The following is a 20,005-nucleotide window of genomic DNA, read 5'->3' as shown; positions in this document are numbered from 1 at the left end:
TCCAGTCATTGGCAGTAGAGAACTGGAAGGAGAGGCAGCCAAAGAAATAATTGTTTTCGGGGGAGACCAGAGAGATATACCTGCTGGAGCGCGTGCTACAGGTGGGTGATGCTATGGTGACCAGCGAGCTGAGATAAGGGGTGACTTTACCTAGCAGGGACTTGTAGATGACATGGAGCCAGTGGGTTTGGCGATGAGTATGAAGCGAGGGCCAGCCAACGAGAGATTACAGGTCACAATGGTGGGTAGTATATGGGGCTTTGGTGACAAAACGGATGGCACTGTGATAGACTGCATCCAATTTGTTGAGTAGGGTATTGGAGGCTATTTTGTAAATGACATCGCCAAAGTCGAGGATTGGTAGGATGGCCAGTTTTACAAGGGTATGTTTGGCAGCATGAGTGAAGGATACTTTCTTGAGAAATAGGAAGCCAATTCTAGATTTAACTTTGGATTGGAGATGTTTGATGTGGGTCTGGAAGGAGCGTTTACAGTCTAACCAGACACCTAGGTATTTGTAGTTGTCCACGTATTCTAAGTCAGAGCCGTCCAGAGTAGTGATGTTGGACAGGCGGGCAGGTGCAGGCAGCAATCTGTTGAAGAGCACGCATTTAGTTTTACTTGTATTTAAGAGCAATTGGAGGCCACGGAAGGAGAGTTGTATGGCATTGAAGCTTGCCTGGAGGGTTGTTAACACAGTGTCCAAAGAAGGGCCAGAAGAATACAGAATGGTGTCGTCTGCGTAGAGGTGGATCAGAGACTCACCAGCAGCAAGAGCGACATCATTGATGTATACAGAGAAGAGAGTTGGTCCAAGAATTGAACCCTGTGGCACCCCCATAGAAACTGCCAGAGGTCCGGACAACAGACCCTCCGATTTGACACACTGAACTCTATCAGAGAAGTAGTTGGTGAACCAGGCGAGGCAATTATTTGAGAAACCAAAGCTGTCAAGTCTGCCAATGAGGATGTGGTGATTGACGGAGTCTAAAGCCTTGGCCAGATCAATGAATACGGCTGCACAGTAATGTTTCTTATCGATGGCGGTTAAGATATCGTTTAGGACCTTGAGCGTGACTAAGGTGCACCCATGACCAGCTCTGAAACCAGATTGCAAAGCAGAGAGGGTATGGTGAGATTCGAAATGGTCGGTAATCTGTTTGTTAACTTGGCTTTCGAAGACCTTGGAAAGGCAGGGTAGGATAGATATAGGTCTGTAGCAATTTGGGTCAAGAGTGTCCCCCCCTTTGAAGAGGGGGATGACCGCAGCTGCTTTCCATTCTTTGGGAATCTCAGACGACATGAAAGAGAGGTTGAACAGGCTAGTAATAGGGGTGGCAACAATTTCGGCAGATCATTTTAGAAAGAAAGGGTCCAGATTGTCTAGCCCGGCTGATTTGTAGGGGTCCAGATTTTGCAGGTCTTTCAGAACATCAGCTGACTGGATTTGGGAGAAGGAGAAATGGGGAAGGCTTGGGCGAGTTGCTGTGGGGGGTACAGTGCTGTTGACCTGGGTTGGGATAGACAGGTGGAAAGCATGGCCAGCCGTAGAAAAATGCTTATTGAAATTCTCAATTATAATGGATTTATCAGTGATGACAGTGTTTCCTATCTTCAGTGCAGTGGGCAGCTGGGAGGAGGTGTTCTTATTCTCCATGGACTTTACAGTGTCTCAGAACTTTTTTTGAGTTAGTGTTGCAGGAAGCAAATTTGTGCTTGAAAAAGCTAGCCTTGGCTTTTCTAACTGCCTGTGTATAATGGTTTCTAGCTTCCCTGAAAAGCTGCATATCACGAGGGCTGTTCGATGCTAATGCAGAACAACCATAGGATGTTTTTGTGTTGGTTAAAGGCAGTCAGGTTTGGGGAGAACCAAGGGCTATATCTGTTCCTGGTTCAATTTTTTTTAAATTGGGCATGCTTATTTAAGATGGTTAGGAAGGCATTTAAAAAAATAACCAGACATCCTCTACTGATGGGATGAGATCAATATCATTCCAGGATTCCCAGGCCAGGTCGATTTGAAAGGCCTGCTCGCTGAAGTGTTTCAGGGAGCGTTTGACGGTGATGAGTGGAGGTCGTTTGACAGCTGACCCATTACGGATGCAGGCAATGAGGCAGTGATCGCTGAGATCTTGGTTGAAGACAGTGGAGGTGTATTTAGAGGGCAAGTTGGTTAGGATGATATCTATGAGGGTGCCCGTGTTTACGGCTTTGGGGAGGTACCTGGTAGGTTCATTGATAATTTGTGTGAGATTGAGGGCATCAAGCTTAGATTGAAGGATGGCTGGGGTGTTAAGCATGTTCCTGTTTAGGTCGCCTAGCAGCACGAGCTCTGAAGATAGATGGGGGGCAATCAGTTCACATACGGTGTCCAGAGCACAGCTGGGGGCAGAGGGTGGTCTATAGCAGGCGGCAACGTTAAGAGACTTGTTTTTAGAGAGGTGGATTTTTAAAAGTAGAAGTTCAAATTGTTTGGGTACAGACCTGGATAATAGGACAGAACTCTGCAGGCTACCTTTGCAGTAGATTGCAACACCGCCCCCTTTGGCAGTTCAATCTTGTCTGAAAATGTTGTAGTTAGGGATGAAAATTTCAGAATTTTTGGTGGTCTTCAGGATTCAGGATTCTGACACAGCTAGAACATCCGGGTTGGCAGAGTGTGCCATTTTTCTAAAGCAGTGAATACAAAAAACTTAGGGAGGAGGCTTATAATGTTAACATGCATGAAACCAAGGCTATTACGGTTACAGAAGTCATCAAAAGAGAGCACCTGGGGAATAAGAGTGGAGCTAGGCACTGCAGGGCCTGGATTCAACAGAGAACAGAGACTCTCTGTCCAGACTCTCTGTCTGGAACAGAGAGTAAAAGGAGGTTTCTGTGGGCGATGAAATAGCTTCAAGGTATAATGGACAGACAAAGGTATGGTAGGATGTGAATACAGTGGAGGTAAACCAAGCTATTGAGTGATGATGAGAGAGATATTGTCTCTAGAAACCTCATTGAAACCAGGAGATGTCATCGCATGTGTGGGTGGTGGAACTAATAGGTTGGATAAGGTATAGTGAGCAGGACTAGAGGCTCTACAGTGAAATAAGCCAATAAACACTAACCAGAACAGCAATGGACAAGGCATATTGACATTAAGGAGAGGCATGCTTAGTCGAGTGATCAAAAGGAGGGTCCAGTGAGTAGTGAGGTTGGTTGGGGTCACGGCGATACAGACAGCTAGCCGGGCCATCGGTAGCAAGCTAACATAGGATGGAGGTCTGTTTTTAGCCACCTGGTGCGTTTCCGTCGGTAAGATTAGTGGGGTTCCGTGTGGTAGAGGGGATCAATCCAATTTGCAAAAAAATTAAAATAGATATAGTTATAGAGGCCCAAGAAAAAAGAAAAAAATTGTCCGATAGATCTATTCAGATAGCAGCCGATAAGACAGCTAACGATTAGCGGACCACAGATGGGCGTTCAGGTAACGTCGCGACGGCGGATCCAGCTGGATAACTCCCCCGGGCAGATAACGTCGGTAGTCCAGTTGTGAAGACCCGGTGGGGCTCCGCGTTGGCAGTAAAACGGGTCCGGATAGGTGATTGTAGCCCAGGAGTGGCTGATGGAACTCTTCAGCTGGCTAGCTCCGGAATAATTTATGTTTGTTCCGGGATCGACGTAAGCCGATAGTCACACGGATAGCTGTGAGATCCAGGTATAAATGTCCAGAGCTTGCGGTTGAAATCCGGGGACATGGAGAGAAAAATAGGCCCGGTATGTTCCAGTCCGAGCTGCGCCGTACAAAACTGGCGATAGATTTTCGAGCTAAAGGATAGCTGATGACCACAAACCGTGGTTAGCTGAATACTAACGATTAGCCAGTAAAGAAGCTAACTAGCTTCTGGCTAGTTTCTGATTAGCTTCTTGTTAGCTTCAGGCTAGCTTCTGGCTAGCTTCTGGTTCACTTCTATGGAGGATTACAGATTTGAGGTACATAATACTTTTATTTTTTTTTATAAATTGGTGAGGTGGGTTGCAGGAAGTTGTTCTGAAGTTGAGTTTATGGAAAAGAAAATATATATATAAAAAGGTATGCAAAGAATGTTGTAAATATATATATACGGGACACGACAAGACGAGGACAAAAGACGTCTGACTGCTATGCCATCTTGGTGACATACTTCAAGTTAATTGAGGTAGATACAGTGGGGAGAACAAGTATTTGATACACTGCCGATTTTGCAGGTTTTCCTACTTACAAAGAGGTCTGTAATGTTTATCATAGGTACACTTCAACTGTGAGAGACGGAATCTAAAACAAAAATGCAGGAAATGACATTGTATGATTTTTAAGTAATTCATTTGCATTTTATTGCTGTAATATGTATGTAAGTGTGTTTGTGTTGGTATGCGTGTGTGTGTCAAACGTTTTCTGTAAGTCTTCACAAGGTTTTCACACACTGTTGCTGGTATTTTGGCCCATTTCTCCTTGCAGATCTCCTCTAGAGCAGTGATGTTTTGGGGCTGTGGTTGGGCAACACGGACTTTCAACTCCCTCCAAAGATTTTCTATGGGGTTGAGATCTGGAGACTGGCTAGGCCACTCCAGGACCTTGAAATGCTTCTTACGAAGCCACTCCTTCGTTGCCCGGGCGGTGTGTTTGGGATCATTGTCATGCTGAAAGACCCAGCCACGTTTCATCTTCAATGCCCTTGCTGATGGAAGGAGGTTTTCACTCAAAATCTCACAATACATGGCCCCATTCATTCTTTCCTTTACACGATCAGTCGTCCTGGTCCCTTTGCAGAAAAACAGCCCCAAAGCATGATGCTTCACAGTAGGTATGGTGTTCTTTGGATGCAACTCAGCATTCTTTGTCCTCCAAACACGACGAGTTGAGTTTTTACCAAAAAGTTATATTTTGGTTTCATCTGACCACATGACATTCTCCCAATCTTCTTCTGGGTCATCCAAATGCTCTCTAGCAAACTTCAGACGGGCCTGGACATGTACTGGCTTAAGCAGGGGGACACGTCTGGCACTGCAGGATTTGAGTCCCTGGCGGCGTAGTGGGTTACTGATGGTAGGCTTTGTTACTTTGGTCCCAGCTCTCTGCAGGTCATTCACTAGGTGTGGTTCTGGGATTTTTGCTCACCGTTCTTGTGATAATTTTGACCCCACGGGGTGAGATCTTGCGTGGAGCCCCAGATCGAGGGAGATTATCAGTGGTCTTGTATGTCTTCCATTTCCTAATAATTGCTCCCACAGTTGATTTCTTCAAACTAAGCTGCTTACCTATTGCAGATTCAGTCTTCCCAGCCTGGTGCAGGTCTACAATTTTGTTTCTGGTGTCCTTTGACAGCTCTTTGGTCTTGGCCATAGTGGAGTTTGGAGTGTGACTGTTTGAGGTTGTGTACAGGTGTCTTTTATACTGACAACAAGTTCAAACAGGTGCCATTAACGAGTGGAGGACAGAGGAGCCTCTTAAAGAAGAATTTACAGGTCTGTGAGAGCCAGATATCTTGCTTGTTTGTAGGTGACCAAATGCTTATTTTCCACCATAATTTGCAAATAAATTCATAAAAAATCCTACAATGTGATTTTCTGGATTATTTTCTTCTCATTTTGTCTGTCATAGTTGAAGTGTACCTATGATGAAAATTACAGGCCTCTCTCATCTTTTTAAGTGGGAGAACTTGCACAATTGGTGGCTGACTAAATACTTTTTTGCCCCACTGTACATAGAAGTAGGCCTATAGGCTACCTGGCCTGATTGTACATAGAAGTAGGCCTATAGGCTACCTGGCCTGCATGCAAAATGAAGCATATACATTTGCCCATTTGGGGATCTGTTAGTATTCCTGATTTGCTTAACGCACAACCTGTTGAGCTTCTCAAAGTAATGTTTTCTTCACCTTACCTTCACAAGCAAACAAAGTCTGTTTTTACATCCATTGAGAATTACAATAGTTCCTCAATGTATTTGAAAAATATTTCCATCTCTCTCCCTTTTGATAACCACTCAGTGTGAAAGGGAAAAATGCTCTGATCCAGTGGATACGTCATAAAGTAGGCCTACCTGATTACTTATCATCAGTGCTTGACTTGGACTGAAATAGGTTCTGGTACTCATTTTGGGTGCTGACACTTTTTTATATTTAGGTGCAGGAGCTACCCAATACCTTTTGAGGTAATATTTTACAAGAGGAACAGAAGCTCAAGCAGTAAAACATTTGAAGTTCTGGTACTCAGCTCCGGTAAGCTCCTTCCCAAGTCAAGTGCTGATTCTTATCTCTTGTCCAAATAGCCTACAGCTGTGTCTGTCCCAAGCTCACTGGTGCTGGAAACTCTGAGGGCCCAGAATACTTTATACAATGTTGCAAGTGTGCTAGTACAAGCTTAGGGCCAGACCCAAGTTAATAGTTGATACAATGTTTCATGTTCGTTGTAGACAGGCCATGTCTAACCAATGTGATTTAAAGGATATTTATTTTTATCAGGTTATTTTATACCTGCAGGCTACAACATTTTAATTTGTTAGCTTTATGTAGGCTATTTTTACATAGTTGGTAATGGCAATATAAGTACATTTTTAGGTTTGTATCATTTTCCTTTAGATTTGGATAGAATGTTGTTTAACCACATGACAAGGATTTTGAGATATGAAGACGTCATTATAAATGAAACTGTTTCACGAAAATGTGCATATGAAAACCATAACTGGCACGCAGATCGGTAGAAATGGTAAGATAAATTGGCATTCAACGTGAGAAAGGTTGCCGACTCCTTGCCTATTACCGGCAACTTCAGGAGAGTAATGGCAGAATCTGCGAAGAGCGGGAGGAGAAGAGTTGGGTCAGGTTAAGTTTTTTTTCTTCTGGTAATCTAGATCTCTGGAGCCCTCTTGAGGCAGTTCTCTTATTTCATCAATCCGTAAGCTTAAAGCGTCAGACAAGCTCAATGCATATAGTTGATTTCATTAAGACATGGGGTGTATCTATATATGGAAAAATACAAGTTAAAAAATTTTTTCAACCAATTGATTGGTCGAAAGAACAGATGACTTTCAATCTACTAAGATTTTTTTTTTTAAATCTGGGACAGCCCTACTGCATATACAAAAGTATTTGGACACCCATTCAAATTAGAGGATTTGGCTATTCAGCCACACCCGCTGCTGACCGGTGTATAAAATCGAGCACACAGCCATGCGATATCCATAGACAAACATTGGCAGTAGAATGGACTTACTGAAGAGCTCAGTGAATTTCAACATGGGAGCGTCATAGGACGCCACCTTTCCAACAAGTCAGTTCGTAAAATTTCTGCTCTGCTAGAGCTGCCCTGGTCAATTGTAAATTCTGTTATTGTGAAGTGGAAATGTCTAGGAACAACAACGGATCAGCCGCGAAGTGGTAGCCCATACAAGCTCAAAACATTTTTTTTCCCTCAGTTGCAACATTCACTACTGACTTCCTAACTGCCTCTGGAAGCAACATCAGCATGATAACTGTTAGTCGGGAGCATCGTGAAATGGGTTTCCATGGCCGAGCAGCAGCACACAAGCCTAACATCACCATGCACAATGCCAAGCGTTGGCTGGACTGGTGTACATTTCACCACCATTGGACTCTGGAGCAGTGGAAACGCGTTCTCTGGAATGATGAATCTCACTTCTCCATCTGGCAGTTCGACGGACGAATCTGGGTTTTGCGGATGCCAAGAGTAAGTTTGGTGGAGGAGGAATGTCTGGGGCTGTTTTTCATGGTTCGTGCTAGCCCCCTTCGCTCCAGTGAAGGGAAATCTTAACCCTACAGCATACAATGACACTCTAGACGATTCTGTGCTTCTAACTTTGTGCAACATTTTGGGGAAGGCCCTTTTCTGCTTCAGCATGACAATGCACTCGGGCACAAAGCGATGTCCGTACAGAAATGGTTTGTTGAGATCAGTGTGGAAGAACTTGACTGGCCTGCACAGAGCCCTGACCTCAGCCCCATTGAACACCTTTGGAATGAATTGGAACACCAACTGCGAGTCAGTCAAGTCCCTGCAGCAATGTTCTAATGGATAGTGGAAAGCCTTCCCAGAATAATGGAGGCTGTTATAGCAGCAAAGGGGGGACCAACTCCAAATGAATGCCAGTGATTTTTCAAATGAAATGTTCACATACTTTTGGTGATGTGCATATCCTCTAGAGGGGTTCCCCTTCCAGCACCCCTCATACTTTGTCATGGGGTGCAAAGAAAATGTTGCTGTTTTAAAGAATTTTCTTGCAATTCTATACATTTTTGCCATGTCTGTGTATTAATTTGATATTTGAGTGACAAAAAAATTACAACTATCTATGGGCTAAAAAAAAACTATATAGGAAAGTAAATGTTGGCTGACATGAGCTAGTTGATCTGGACATTTCTGACAAGTTCTAAATAGCTCTCTAAGGTATGTAGTGACTAACATGACAAGAGAAACTGATGATGCACTACCCAATTTAGAAATTGCACCTCTTAGAATTGCGTCCCACAGTTAGGGAAACACTACTACAGAGTTCTCCAACTGCTGGACGGCGGGTGATTTATATACAGTGCCTTGCGAAAGTATTCGGCCCCCTTGAACTTTTCGACCTTTTGCCACATTTCAGGCTTCAAACATAAAGATATAAAACTGTATTTTTTTGTGAAGAATCAACAACAAGAGGGACACAATCATGAAGTGGAATGACATTTATTGGATATTTCAAACTTTTTTAACAAATCAAAAACTGAAAAATTGGGCGTGCAAAATTATTCAGCCCCTTTACTTTCAGTGCAGCAAACTCTCTCCAGAAGTTCAGTGAGGTTCTCTGAATGATCCAATGTTGACCTAAATGACTAATGATGATAAATACAATCCACCTGTGTGTAATCAAGTCTCCGTATAAATGCACCTGCACTGTGATAGTCTCAGAGGTCCGTTAAAAGCCCAAAGAGCATCATGAAGAACAATGAACACACCAGGCAGGTCCGAGATACTGTTGTGAAGAAGTTTAAAGCCGGATTTGGATACAAAAAGATTTCCCAAGCTTTAAACATCCCAAGGAGCACTGTGCAAGCAATAATATTGAAATGGAAGGAGTATCAGACCACTGCAAATCTACCAAGACCTGGCCGTCCCTCTAAACTTTCAGCTCATACAAGGAGAAGACTGATCAGAGATGCAGCCAAGAGGCCCATGATCACTCTGGATGAACTGCAGAGATCTACAGCTGAGGTGGGAGACTCTGTCCATAGGACAACAATCAGTCGTATATTGCACAAATCTGGCCTTTATGGAAGAGTGGCAAGAAGAAAGCCATTTCTTAAAGATATCCATAAAAAGTGTCGTTTAAAGTTTGCCACAAGCCACCTGGGAGACACACCAAACATGTGGAAGAAGGTGCTCTGGTCAGATGAAACCAAAATTGAACTTTTTGGCAACAATGCAAAACGTTATGTTTGGCGTAAAAGCAACACAGCTCATCACCCTGAACACACCATACCCACTGTCAAACATGGTGGTGGCAACATCATGGTTTGGGCCTGCTTTTCTTCAGCAGGGACAGGGAAGATGGTTAAAATTGATGGGAAGATGGATGGAGCCAAATACAGGACCATTCTGGAAGAAAACCTGATGGAGTCTGCAAAAGACCTGAGACTGGGACGGAGATTTGTCTTCCAACAAGACAATGATCCAAAACATAAAGCAACATCTACAATGGAATGGTTCAAAAATAAACATATCCAGGTGTTAGAATGGCCAAGTCAAAGTCCAGACCTGAATCCAATCGAGAATCTGTGGAAAGAACTGAAAACTGCTGTTCACAAATGCTCTCCATCCAACCTCACTGAGCTCGAGCTGTTATGCAAGGAGGAATGGGAAAAAATGTCAGTCTCTCGATGTGCAAAACTGATAGAGACATACCCCAAGCGACTTACAGCTGTAATCGCAGCAAAAGGTGGCGCTACAAAGTATTAACTTAAGGGGGCTGAATAATTTTGCACGCCCAATTTTTCAGTTTTTGATTTGTTAAAAAAGTTTGAAATATCCAATAAATGTCGTTCCACTTCATAATTGTGTCCCACTTGTTGTTGATTCTTCACAAAAAAATACAGTTTTATATCTTTATGTTTGAAGCCTGAAATGTGGCAAAAGGTCGCAAAGTTCAAGGGGGCCGAATACTTTCGCAAGGCACTGTATTTTTTGTATTGGTTGACATAAAATACTGCAAAAACAGCAAATCAACTCCAAATAATATTTTCATTTGGGATATTTGGTTCCAAAGTATTCCCACGCATATTAGAGAGGGATATGTGATCATATTTAAATGTAAGCAAGGTTTGACATTATTATGTTTTAGTCAAATGTTATATCTGTTTGGGCTTCTTGCAGTCAATTTACAGTTGACACATTTATTTGTAATTATGTTCTGGCCCCCTGATAATCCACTCAAGAAAACATCGTCCTCTGGCTGCATCTAGTTGATGATCCCTGCTCTACTACCTCATTATCTAATCTATTCTCCTTCTCATCCTCTCTTCCCTCTCCAGGTGAGCCTGACGTGTGCTCGGTGCAGCCCGTCACCAAAGTGGACCTTGGCCAGATCCCCTTCCATCAGAAACTTCCAGATGATGGAGGCAGAGAAGATCCCAGAAAACCCCCTCTTCCTCTACCCTGACACGCCCAAAGTGAAGGGCTTTGGGAAGTACTACACAGAGAAGAGTGGAGGTGAGCATACCAGAGTAACCTTATGCTTGTGGTGCAATGGAAGTGTGGATTCTTGATTAATTTTATAGTTTGTTTACAAAGAATATGACATCCTTCTTGCAAGATGAGAGTTGATTGATATTAATCTAAAAAATGTGCCTTTGTCTTTTCAGCACATTACATTAAGTACATAGAAACTAAGCTGCTTTTCATCACTAAAGAGTGAGTATTTTTGAATTTGTTCAGCCCAAGCATGTGGATTGTGAGTAACCTGAAAATACATACGTGAGCCTCCCTTACCCCTTATTCTACCTGTGCTTTTCGAACAGAGGCCATTTTGTGCTGAACGCTCCTAAAATGAAAATACTTTGATCCCCTCAAATGGTAGTGTAATCCCAATCTCTCATTGGTCACCTCAGGAACTGGTTGTGTGTAATGGCTGTTTATTATTGGTTACTGTAGGAACAGACTGGAGGATAAGTCACCTGTGTATTCTGACATGACAGAGGGAAATGGCTTGGGGTCATTGAACCCAATGAATGGTCTGTGTGGAAAGGCTTTCGGTGAGTCGCCACCTCTCTCAGTCAAACCCTCAATCAACCAAATCCCTTTTTTCTCATCAAATGTCAGTTACTGTATGTGCTCTCAATCGCACTCCAAATTGTCCTTTCCCACCTGGACAAAAGGGACACCAATGTGAGAATGCTGCCAAAGCAACAGCTACTATTCCTGGGATCCAGCAAAATGAAAGTGTTCAACACCATAGTGCCCACATAGCTCATCACTAAGCTAAGGACCCTGGGACTAAACACCCTCTACAACTGGATCCTGGACTTCCTGACAGGCCGCGCCCAGGTGGTAAGGGTAGGTAACAACACATCCATTACGCTGATCCTCAACACTGGGGCCCCTCAGGGGTGTGTACTTAGTCCCCTCCTGTACTGCGTGGCCAAACACGACTCCAACACCATCATTAAGTTTGCTGACGACACAACAGTTTTAGGCTTGATCACCGACAATGACGAGACAGCCTATAGCCAGAACAACAACCTCTCCCTCAATATGAGCAAGACAAAGGAGCTGATCGTGTACTACAGGAAAGGCCGGGAAAGGCCGGGCCTTAATCTAACTATATTACCCATACACTATCTTCGTAGTACAATCTTCATCAGCTTTGAGCATGCTCATTCGACTATAACCTCGTTACATGGTGCATTCTATATACTGTAGGCTACTACTCTGCTTCAATATAAATGCTGCCTGGCCATTATGTTGTGCCCATCGGGTACAGTATAATACATTTTTGTATGATGAAATATCTCGCTCTTGTAGAGCGATGTAGATTTTTTGATGACTTTGCTCTATGGGACTTGACTGTGTTCTGACAAGACAAAATATGTGAATCAGATTTAGATTTTTGTATAATATAACAATGCCTTCACACAACTGGAGCCTTCATAAAAATAAAAAGCTTGGTTTTTGAAAAGGTATTGATCCTTTTGCACTTCTTGTCTTGTATAGCATTTCTGATTACCACTTACCTTATTATTATTAACGTGTCCCTCTGTGTTAATCCACTGTGGGTGTACAGTGTTCTACAGCGTAGGCTGCCGACAGTGTGATCATTAATGACTGAATTGGTGTATATACCACTATTCACAGTTCAACGAGTGTGGCAGTGAAACGTCACCACAGGCAGCCATTTGTTATCGTTTTATGTTGTACTAGCAGCAGCAGGGATGCGGGAAACTTTGCTCTGTTTGTCCAGTACTCCTTAATACAGCAAGGATAGATGTGCGTTACAGATGACATTCCCAATACATGGGATAATTTCTTTGTTTATTTTACGGAGCACAGGAGCTCGAATAATGGCAGTAGCGATGAATGGCTTCAGATAAACTTAATGACCTGTGACCCAACCTGCCAATAAAATACATCTTCTACTTCAACCCTGAAATGTGGCAATGTGTCTGATAGCAAAACCAAGGAGATTTGTCTAGTCTTTAGTTATGTCACAGTGACATATCTACTGAGATAGTTACAATAAAAGTAGGCTAGGATGAGACAAGCTGTGGAAGGAGAAACTATTTGAGCTGAGTAATATACAGTATGTTGCTCTGTATTAAAATAATCTCAACATTGTAATTCCGCAATAGACTACGATATGACAAATCCAATCACGTATACCAATATGACTGCTATGATTACAAATATTCTCAACTATCAGGAGGTGAAGGTCAACTTAATCATGTCATGGAGGACATTTTGAGTTGCACCATTACTTTAGGACATGCGAGTTGAGAAATCTTTCAAAAGTTCTGCTTTAGGGTTGGCAGAAGTTCCACATGTTGTGTAAATGAAATGTCCTATGTGTAAAAGGATAATATCCTATGTTTCCAAATAAAAGGTACTATGAAGTAATGAGGAGACTTAGATTTGTATTTGCTTCACTGTCCAAATTCATATGTATTTCAAATATCATTTATAATGTACCAAAGTTGTCAATGTTGTATTTGGTCCCATATAGTTAGCACACAATGACTACATCAAGCTTGTGGCTACAAACTCGTTGGATCCATTTTCAGTTTGTTTTGGTTCTGTTTTCCCCAATAGAAACTGAATGGAGTAAATTCTGATGATGCCATGATTAGGAAAAACGATGAGTCAATCACCTCTCACTATTACCAATAATGGGGGAGATTTTGGGGGTGTATGATCTTTGTCCCTTTGTAACTTTCTCTCATCATTCACAATTCATTCAGGATCTATAATCATGGTAGTGTCCACATTCATGTAGAAGTGTTCACAAATATATTATAGTATTACAATAAAAGTGACACCAAAAATACCATTCACCATTCACTTCCTATTGGACAAAACATCATCCGTAACACAACCAAAACAAGCTGTAAACGCATCCAACAAGCTTGACGTAATCATTGTGTGCAAGGAATATGGGACCAAATACTAAACTTATGACTATTTAAATACACGAAGGGAAATGTGTCCAAATACTTGACATCTTCAAATGGGGGGACTAGATATATAAAGTGCTTCCATTTCTAAACGTTAAATCAGATAAGTATGAAAATACCCTGAAATAAAAAGGTGACAGTCTGTGTGTGCTGTCACTTTTTATGAAACATTTGATCTCAAATCCAAAATGCTGGAGTACAGAGCCAGATTAAAAACATTTATCATTACTGTCCAAATACACATGTACAGTAGGGGAGTGTAAATGAACAGACAAAAGTACATTGGCACAGACAATAAATAAACACAAGACGTAAAGGAGGCTATAGTTCTTTGCATAACTATCTCCCTGTTGGTGGCTTCTGGCTTCCTGCTGGAATAAAATAGATTTTCTGATGAGATTTGACCACATTATATGGCCGCTCTGAAAGCTATTTCATGTACGGGGACAAAGGCTTAACAGTAACTGTACATTGGTGTTTGTAACTGGAAAAAAAACGAGCATAATCTTAGCCCAAAATAAATGTGCCCTTTCCAAAAATCACAGAAAAGCACATTTTTCCCTTGCTAGGTGACAGTAAATGTAATATTCAGGAAGGAGGAGAGGAAGTTATACAGGAGGAAGTAGCTCCATCCATACCAGTGTGGGCTGAGAAAAGTGAGTGATAATTACCAATTTGTGGTTGTCTTATGTACCTTAATTGAATACACTGACTAAAGTCAATCTGAATATCTGCATCTACTAAACAACCAACATGTATAGGTCACCGTGTCCAGAGGTGTGTGAAGGGTGTGGCGGCCCTGACTAGAAGGGCCCGGTAGGCCTGTCCGAACTGGCGGTTCATGACAGCGTAGAGCACAGGGTTAATACAACTGTTGAGCCAGGTGAGGTTGGCACAGAACATGTGGAGCACCTGAGGTGCACGGTTCTGCTTATCAGCAATGTTCAGCAGCAGGAACGGGACAAAACAGCCCACGAAACACAGGAAGACAGTGAAACACATCCGGGTCACACGTCTAAACTCAACATTGTCCCCTGAAGAGGTGGTGGAGGAGGAGGGGGCAGTGATGGGGGCAGGAGTGGCCGAGCGGGGCACAGGGTTGAGGGCAGGGGGTAGCTCCTGTGCCCCTGCTAGGTGAGCTGAATGCGAAGTTAAAGCAGAGCCCCAGGTGGAGTGGGAGGACTGGGCTTTCCCAGGGTGCACCTTCACCTCTACCCTCTTGTATTGGGTTAGTTCTGCCTGGCTGCTCAATTCACAGCTCTGGGTGGTGGCCACCCCGCTCCCGACTCCACTATCCCCCTCCGTCCCTTGTTCTGATGAGTTTGGCTTCTTTTGTGACGAGCGTCGGCTAAACCGGTAGCGGACCAGTGCCAGTGCTGCCACCCTGACTCGCCTGTAAATGAGCAGGTAGAAAATCCCCACGCAGCCCAGGCCGATAAAGAAGTAGAAGAATAGCAGCACGGTGGTGTAAGGGCGCCCCCTGGTGCGGTGGAAACTGCAGGTGCACACCTGTGGAGCAAATACATAAACGGGCCAGAGCGGGCCGAAGCTGGCCAGGCCCAGGGCCCAGGTGGAGGGCAGGAGGATAGCCAGGCCTCGACCAGAAAACACCCGCTCAAACACATCCCGCTTCGTCACCAGCAGGTAACGGCTGGCCGCGATCAGACACAGGGTGATGATAGAGACAGAGTTGGAGAGAAAGAGGAGGAGGCCAAAGATGCTGCACCAGAGAGGTCCGCCCCTCCAGCGGAGGTGTAGGTAGGAGTCGACAGAGACGGGCTGCAGCAGGGTGCAGTACAACAGGTCCGCCAGGGCCAGGTTCACTATCAGCACGTTGAAACGCGTCCGCAGCCGGGTGTCCGTGGAGAAGGCCAGAATGGTAAGCATGTTCCCCACCGTTCCAACTATAGTAACTACCGAACCCCACAGCACGCCGAAGTAGCGGTAGGCCTCCACCGAGGGGTGGTGGCAGGAGAAGGTGTCATTCTGCACGTCACCTGTGACGTTCTCCAGCATCCTGGGAAGAGAGAGGTATCAACTTTATTATTCCCCAGGTCAGGGGGAAGTTGGATTGGAAACACAATGATATAAATCATATAAAGTTGATTCCACATCAGATACGCATAACAAATGTATTGCACATCACATCATTTACACATTATACACAGAGAGAGAAGAGAAATTCCAAAATGATCAGCTGTCAGTTAAATAGTGGCAGGCTGTTGGCGAGTGGGGGTAAGTCAGAGGGGTGCTGTAGGTGCAGGGTTCCTAGACCACTTCCTGCTTGTTGAAAAACTGTGGTGACCATGAATTGTTCTCTGTCATGTTGGGGTGTTCCACACATGTTCAATAATGTCATGTTTCAGAACCAACCTTGACTTTGTCAGTAGCTGTTCTTGCTATTTCTGCTGCTCTTTTTTCCATTCAAATAATTGATGTTGTTTGGTGTTCTGTGCATATCAGATCACAGCCTTCCCAATAAGGCATGTACTGTAGTAGATATACTGCAGCTACTTCAGCATGACTACAGAGGCAATAACGTACTTTTTTTTTGACTGACTAAATTCAACACCTTAATAATGTGTAAAAGAAACTGTACGTTGTAAATACAGTATCTATTTTACAAATGGATAAAATTGGAGGGGTCACAGCCCCCTCAATGGGCAATACACTTCAATGGACTATAATGTATTATAATATGACTAGGGAAATCCATTCTTTCTCCCACTAGGATTGTATAGCAGACTTGACAATATAATCCAATGCCTTTGATGGAATAACTATTCACTTTCAGTTAGTGTTCCTGGAAATGAACTGTTAACACCATAATAAATACAGATGTAGATGTCAGACAATTCTGTTAGATGTCAACGGCTGTACAGTAGAGTACAGGACAGTGCATTCCTTTTGATAATAGTTCTCTACATGGGGTGAATAATTAACTCACATCACGGAAGTTGATCTGAAACACGAGAACATCAACTTCCACAGGTAGTGTTAACACAGGAATATTACTATCGAACAGAGTATCACCACAAAGAACAGAATAAATCCTGAAGTTTATTTCTCACCTCAGTTCTAACGTTTTCTGTCAAGGAGTCTTTGTCTCTCGGTGCAGTATCTTGGCCTTTGTGTTGTTCTGTGTGTCGTAGTTGTTCTGTTGTCTCAAAGTCTTTATGCAGTTTATCTGTCACTTAACTGGTTCCTTCTCCTTTTCACCTCTTTTGAGCTTCCTCTAGTCTTCTCATTGGTAGATCCCTGTGACCTCATCAAATGTGATGCAATGTGTGTGTTTTCTGTTTCATGACGGATGTTTCTCAATTCTGGTCAATTCCGAGTTTTCACAGCAAATAATGTGTTCTTTTTCTGATTTCTTCACCTACTGGCTACTGTATCCTCATTTTGTTAGAAATGCTCACTCTGCACTGCTAGTCAGACATAAGACATTAAAACTTAACAATCAGTAGTCAAAAGCATTTCTATGAACATACATTGCACAGTATATAGTCATTTTGTAAATAATTTATTCATCTTCAGTTTGTTTATTCAACAATAAGGAAGCTCTTTTGCCAACATCGCTAAAACAGTCTATAATGATTCAATATTATCTCCGAAATAACATTTAATATATTTGTACACATCATTTATTTATTTATTGCAATGAACCAGAGTCGTTAGCAGGAGTGCTGTAAGTATTGCTACAATTTCTCAGTCCTTTACCCTTCTAATACTGTATGAGAAAAAATTAGTTTGGTGGCTTTACAGGAGCAACAGGCTCCATCTGTATGGGTTAGTGTGAGGTTGGGTATGAATACACTACCGGTCAAACGTTTTAGAACACCTACTCATTCAAGGGGTTTTCTATATTTTTTTAAACTATTTTCTACATTGTATAATAATAGTGAAGACATCAAAACTATGAAATAACACATGTGGAATCATTTAGTAACCAAAAAAGTGTTCAAATATTGTCACACCCTGGTCAAAGTATTTTGTGTTTATCTTTATTTATTTGGTCAGGCCAGGGTGTGGCATGGGTTTTTGTATGTGGTGTGTATGTGTGGGGATTGTAGCTAGTGGGGTGTTCTAGCTAAGTCTATGGCTGTCTGAAGTGGTTCTCAATCAGAGGCAGGTGTTTATCGTTGTCTCTGATTGGGAACCATATTTAGGCAGCCATATTCTTTGAGTTTGTCGTGGGTGATTGTCCTTAGTGTCCTGATGTCATTGTTCTGTGTTAGGATACACAAGTATAGGCTGTTTCGGGTTTTGTTAAGTTTATTGTTTTGGTAGTGTTTGTGTTTAGTGTGTTAATTCATTAAACATGGATTGCAATAGACACGCCGCATTTTGGTCCGACTCTCCTTCTCATAAAGAAAACCGTTACAGAATCACCCACCACAAAGGGACCAAGCAGCGTGTCAACAGGCAAGAACAGCCCAAAGTGGAGTACAGTATGGACTATACTTCTTGGGAGGAGATAGACAGGTGGGCGGTCGACCCAGGGAGAGTGCCGGAGCCCGCCTGGGATTCGATGGAGCAGTGCGCGGAAGGATATAGGAGAATGGAGTTTGCGAAGCAAGCAAGGCGGCGCGGACGGAGGCCCCATAGTCAGCCCCAAAAATTTCTTGGGGGGGGGCTCAGGGAGAGTGTGGCAGAGTCAGGAGCCAGACCTGAGCCAACTCTCCCTGTTTATCGTGAGGAGCCAAGGAGGAGACCAGAACCAGAGCCGGTGTTGGAGGTGAGCGAAACAGAGACTGTGAAGGAGTTAATGGGGAAATTGGAGGAGAGAGAAATGAGGGAGTTGCTGTGTTGGTGTTTTAAACATGGAATTCGCCCGACGGAGCGTGTCGGGGATTTGATGGCACCTGGGTCAGCGCTCCATACTCGTCCTGAGGTGCGTGTTAGTCGGCTGGTGAAGATGGTGCCAGTCTCACGTACCAGGCCTCCTGTGCACCTCCCTAGCCTTGCACGTCCTGTGCCAGCACCGCTCTCAAGATCTCCAGTACGCCTTCACGGTCTAACCCATCCTGTGCCACCTCCACACCCCAGCCCTCCGGTAGCAGCTCCCCGCACCAGGCTTCCTGTGCGTGTCCTCGGCCCAGTACCACCAGTGCCAGCACCACGCATCAGGCCTACAGTGCGCCTCGCCTGTCCAGCGCTGTCGGAGCCCTCCTCCTCTCCAGCGCTGTCGGAGTCTCCCGCCTGTTTAGCGCTGTTAGAGCCTTCCTTCTCTACAGCGCTGCTGGAGTCTCCCGCCTGTTCAGAGCTGCCAGTTAGCATAGAGCTGCCAGTTAGCATAGAGCTGCCAGTTAGCATAGAGCTGCCAGTTAGCATAGAGCTGCCAGTCTGCAAGGAGCTGCCAGTCTGCAAGGAGCTGCCAGTCTGCATAGAGCTGCCAGTCTGTAAGGAGCTGCCAGTCTGCAAGGAGCCGCCAGAGCTGCCTGTCTGCAGGATGCCGCCAAAGCTGCCAGTCTGCAAGGAGCCGCCAGAGCTGCCAGTCTGCAAGGAGCCGCCAGAGCTGCCAGTTAGCATGGAGCAGCCAGGGCCGCCAGTCAGCATGGAGCAGCCAGGGCCGCCAGTCAGCATGGAGCAGCCAGGGCCGCCAGTCAGCATGGAGCAGCCAGGGCCGCCAGTCAGCATGGAGCAGCCAGTCAGCATGGAGCAGCCAGTCAGCATGGAGCAGCCAGAGCAGCCAGTCAGCATGGAGCAGCCAGAGCTGCCAGTCAGCATGGAGCAGCCAGTCAGCATGGAGCAGCCAGAGCTGCCAGTCAGCATGGAGCAGCCAGTCAGCATGGAGCAGCCAGAGCTGCCAGTCAGCATGGAGCAGCCAGTCAGCATGGAGCAGCCAGAGCTGCCAGTCATCATGGTGCAGCCAGTCGACCAGACTCTTCCAGATCTGCCAGTCGACCAGACTCTTCCAGATCTGCCAGTCGACCAGACTCTTCCAGATCTGCCAGTCGACCAGATCTGCCAGTCGACCAGACTCTTCCAGATCTGCCAGTCGACCAGACTCTTCCAGATCTGCCAGTCGACCAGACTCTTCCAGATCTGCCAGTCGACCAGAATCTTCCAGATCCGCCAGTCGACCAGAATCTTCCAGATCCGCCAGTCGACCAGACTCTTCCAGATCTGCCAGTCGACCAGACTCTTCCAGATCCGCCAGTCGACCAGACTCTTCCAGATCTGCCAGTCGACCAGACTCTTCCAGATCTGCCAGTCGACCAGACTCTTCCAGATCTGCCAGTCGACCAGACTCTTCCAGATCTGCCAGTCGACCAGACTCTTCCAGATCTGCCAGTCAGCCAGGATCTGCCAGTCAGCCA

General features: G+C 44.4%; 1 protein-coding gene across 1 annotated transcript; it reads right to left on the bottom strand.

Moving 5' to 3' along the window:
• Positions 1 to 13,142: 13,142 nt before the first annotated feature.
• On the bottom strand, positions 13,143 to 16,916 carry gpr84 (G protein-coupled receptor 84). The gene is made up of 2 exons (XM_021609929.3): positions 16,754 to 16,916; positions 13,143 to 15,699 (listed from the first exon to the last, which is right to left on the bottom strand). Exon 2 carries the CDS (start codon positions 15,696 to 15,698, stop codon positions 14,445 to 14,447), a length of 1,254 nt encoding a protein of 417 aa, XP_021465604.3. The 5' UTR covers position 15,699; positions 16,754 to 16,916; the 3' UTR covers positions 13,143 to 14,444.
• Between the last annotated feature and the right edge of the window lie 3,089 nt (positions 16,917 to 20,005).

This window comes from Oncorhynchus mykiss, chromosome 7 (assembly GCF_057628025.1).
Source record: "Oncorhynchus mykiss isolate SJ-2025 chromosome 7, ASM5762802v1, whole genome shotgun sequence".
NCBI classification, from domain to species: Eukaryota; Metazoa; Chordata; class Actinopteri; order Salmoniformes; family Salmonidae; genus Oncorhynchus; species Oncorhynchus mykiss.
Note: the sequence above shows the minus strand (reverse complement) of the source record. Positions and strands in the feature narration are given on the sequence as shown.